General features: G+C 64.6%; 1 protein-coding gene across 1 annotated transcript; it reads left to right on the top strand.

Moving 5' to 3' along the window:
* Positions 1-474: 474 nt before the first annotated feature.
* On the top strand, positions 475-2,450 carry SOX1 (SRY-box 1). The gene has a single exon (XM_017817345.1). It carries the CDS (start codon positions 1,276-1,278, stop codon positions 2,398-2,400), a length of 1,125 nt encoding a protein of 374 aa, XP_017672834.1. The 5' UTR covers positions 475-1,275; the 3' UTR covers positions 2,401-2,450.
* Positions 2,451-2,933: the final 483 nt, after the last annotated feature.

Below are 2,933 nucleotides of genomic sequence, written 5' to 3'. Positions count from 1 at the left end.
TCTGTTTCATGCCCGGGCCTAGTTTTAACTCTGCCTCGTGCCTGGGAGCAGTTTTAACACCTGGGAGAGACGTCTGAGGGGGCTCTGGAGAAATCTCCAGAACGGACGAAGTCCCGAGGAAAAGGCAGTCTTAGGCGCCGCTCGCACCGGTTCTGTGGCGGGGCGGACAGCCTGGGGCGCCTCAGTCCCCCTAAATACCGCTCGACGGTCGCCTAAGCGCGGGCCGGGCCTGCCCGGGGCGCTGCCCGTGGGGCGGGCGGGTTGGCCGGGATGGCGGGATGGGGCTCTGTTGTGTCCCCGCCTCGGGGGCGCCCCCTCCGCCCGCGCGCCCCCCCGCGCGCGGCGCGCCCCGCCGCACGTCACCGCCCGGCGCGCGCCATATGCAAATCACGGCCCGGCGGCGCACCCCCATTGGCCGCCGGCAGGCGATTTAAGGCGGGCTCGGCGCGCGCCGTATGGCTGCGGCGTCGTTCGCCCGCGCGCCCGGCGGCTCCTCCTCCTTCTCCTCCTTTCCCGGCCCCGTCCCGGCCCCGTCCCGGCCCCTTCCCGGCCCGTCCCGCCCGGGCCGCGGGAGGGAGACCACCGCCAGCAAATTACTGTGCCGCCGCGCCCCGGCCGCCGGGCTCGGCGCGTGTTTTGGTTGGGCTTCTTCCCCCACCCCCTCCCTCCCCTGATCCTCCTCCCGCTTTTTTTTTTTTTTTTTCAGTTAACGTTTAAATACTTTTTTTTTTTTTCACCTCCTTTTCGCGTGGCGGTGGGTTCTCCTCTCTTCTGCTCCGTTCACCTGCGATCAGCGGATGCAAGTCACACACGCTCTCTCCCCTCCCTCCCTCTCTCTCTCCAAGTTAGCAGCAAAGAACAAAAAAAAAATAGCTCCGTTAAGGATAAGAGAGGGAGCGGAGGGGTGTGCGCGCGTCTGCCGGGGAGCGCCGGCGAGTGGAGGACACCGCCGACGGCTCCGCACACTCCTCCCGCCGCGCCAAGTGAAGGAGCAAGTTTGCCGTGCACCTGTTTGAGCAGCTCGAACTCCCGTCGCCGCCGAGCCCCGAAAGTGGTTTGCAAAAGGGAGAAAGTTTTTCGCCGGTGGGGTTGCCGATCGCCCTCCTCGCGGTTTTCTTCTCCTCTTTTTTTTTTTTTCCTTTCTTTTTTTTCCACGGCGGTAGCTACCTAGATACGAACGGGTTTCACCTCGCTCGCTCCCCGTCCGCCCGGGCTCCTCTATGTTTGATTCATTTTTCACGTCTGGCGCCGGTGGAAAATAAAAAAGCTACTTGAATGTACAGCATGATGATGGAGACGGACTTGCACTCCCCCGGCGGAGCCCAGGCCCCCACGAACCTCTCGGGGCAGACCGGAGCGGGAGGCGGCGGAGGAGGCGGCGGCGGCGGCGGCGGGGGAAACAAAGCGAACCAGGACCGGGTCAAGAGACCCATGAACGCCTTCATGGTGTGGTCGCGGGGCCAGCGGCGGAAGATGGCCCAGGAGAACCCCAAAATGCACAACTCGGAGATCAGCAAGCGCTTGGGGGCCGAGTGGAAAGTCATGTCGGAGGCCGAGAAGAGACCGTTCATCGACGAGGCGAAGCGGTTGCGGGCGCTGCACATGAAGGAGCACCCGGATTATAAATACCGGCCCCGGCGGAAGACCAAGACCCTGCTCAAGAAGGACAAGTACTCGCTGGCCGGGGGGCTGCTGAGCGCCGGCTCGGCCGCGGGAGGCCCGGCCGGTGTCGGCGTGGGCATGGGCGTCGGCGTCAGCCCGGGCGGTGTTGGGCAGCGGCTGGAGAGCCCCGGCGGCACGGCCAGCGGCGGCTACGCGCACATGAACGGCTGGGCGAACGGCGCCTACCCGGGCTCGGTGGCGGCGGCGGCGGCGGCGGCGGCGATGATGCAGGAGGCGCAGCTCGCCTACAGCCAGCACCCGGGCAGCGGGGGGCACCCGCACCACCCGCACCCCCATCACCCGCACCATCCGCACAACCCGCAGCCCATGCACCGCTACGACATGGGCGCCCTGCAGTATAGCCCCATCTCCAACTCGCAGGGCTACATGAGCGCCTCGCCCTCGGGCTACGGCGCCCTGCCCTACGGCTCCCAGCCCCACCAGAACTCGGCGGCGGCAGCGGCGGCGGCGGCGGCGGCGGCGGCCGCCTCCTCGGGGGCGCTGGGCGCCCTGGGCTCGCTGGTAAAGTCGGAGCCCAGCGTGAGCCCGCCCGTCACTTCGCACTCGCGGGCCCCGTGCCCCGGGGACCTGCGGGAGATGATCAGCATGTACTTACCGGCCGGGGAAGGTGGTGATCCGGCGGCAGCTGCCGCCCAGAGCCGGCTCCACTCCCTGCCCCAGCACTACCAGAGCGCCAGCACGGGGGTGAACGGCACCGTCCCCTTGACGCATATCTGAACCCCCGCCGGCACCGGAGCGGCGGAGGCAGGCTCGGGTGCGAGCACTGGCTCGGCTTTCGGGCCCCGGCCGCGGCCCCGGGCCGTTCCGCTGGACTGCGCGCCCCGCCGCTGCCACCGCACGCTCAGCCCCGGCCGCCCTCCCGCGTCCCGGCCCCGCGCCTCTCCTGCCCCGCTCCCAGGTTCCCCCTCTTATTTTTGCCTCTCGCGCCCCTTCCCTCCCGCCCTTCCCCGCCTCTCTTTCTTTTTTTTTTTTCTTTCTTCCTTCCTTTTTGTACAGAAATGTTTTGATGTTCTTGTAATAATAATAATAAATAATAATAATAATGACGAGAGAGAAAAAAGGTAACGGTTGCTTTACTTACCTTTTTTTTTTTTAGAAGGACTAGTTTATGAAACTAGTTTTAAACTGAACTTCCGTGTTTTATCGAGACTTTTTGTACAGTATTTATCATTCACCCAAGAGGCATAGTGCGTTTATTTGCAAAAGAAGAGAAAGAGAAAATAAGGGAGGAAAAAAGGAGAAAGGGGGGG

This window comes from Lepidothrix coronata, unplaced genomic scaffold, assembly GCF_001604755.1.
Source record: "Lepidothrix coronata isolate B3197 unplaced genomic scaffold, Lepidothrix_coronata-1.0 Scaffold60, whole genome shotgun sequence".
Lineage (NCBI taxonomy): Eukaryota > Metazoa > Chordata > Aves > Passeriformes > Pipridae > Lepidothrix > Lepidothrix coronata.
Note: the sequence above shows the minus strand (reverse complement) of the source record. Positions and strands in the feature narration are given on the sequence as shown.

Coding starts and splice junctions, on each gene's coding strand:
- SOX1 (XM_017817345.1), top strand. CDS start 1,276: ATGTACAGCATGATGATGGAGACGGACTTGCACTCCCCCGGCGGAGCC.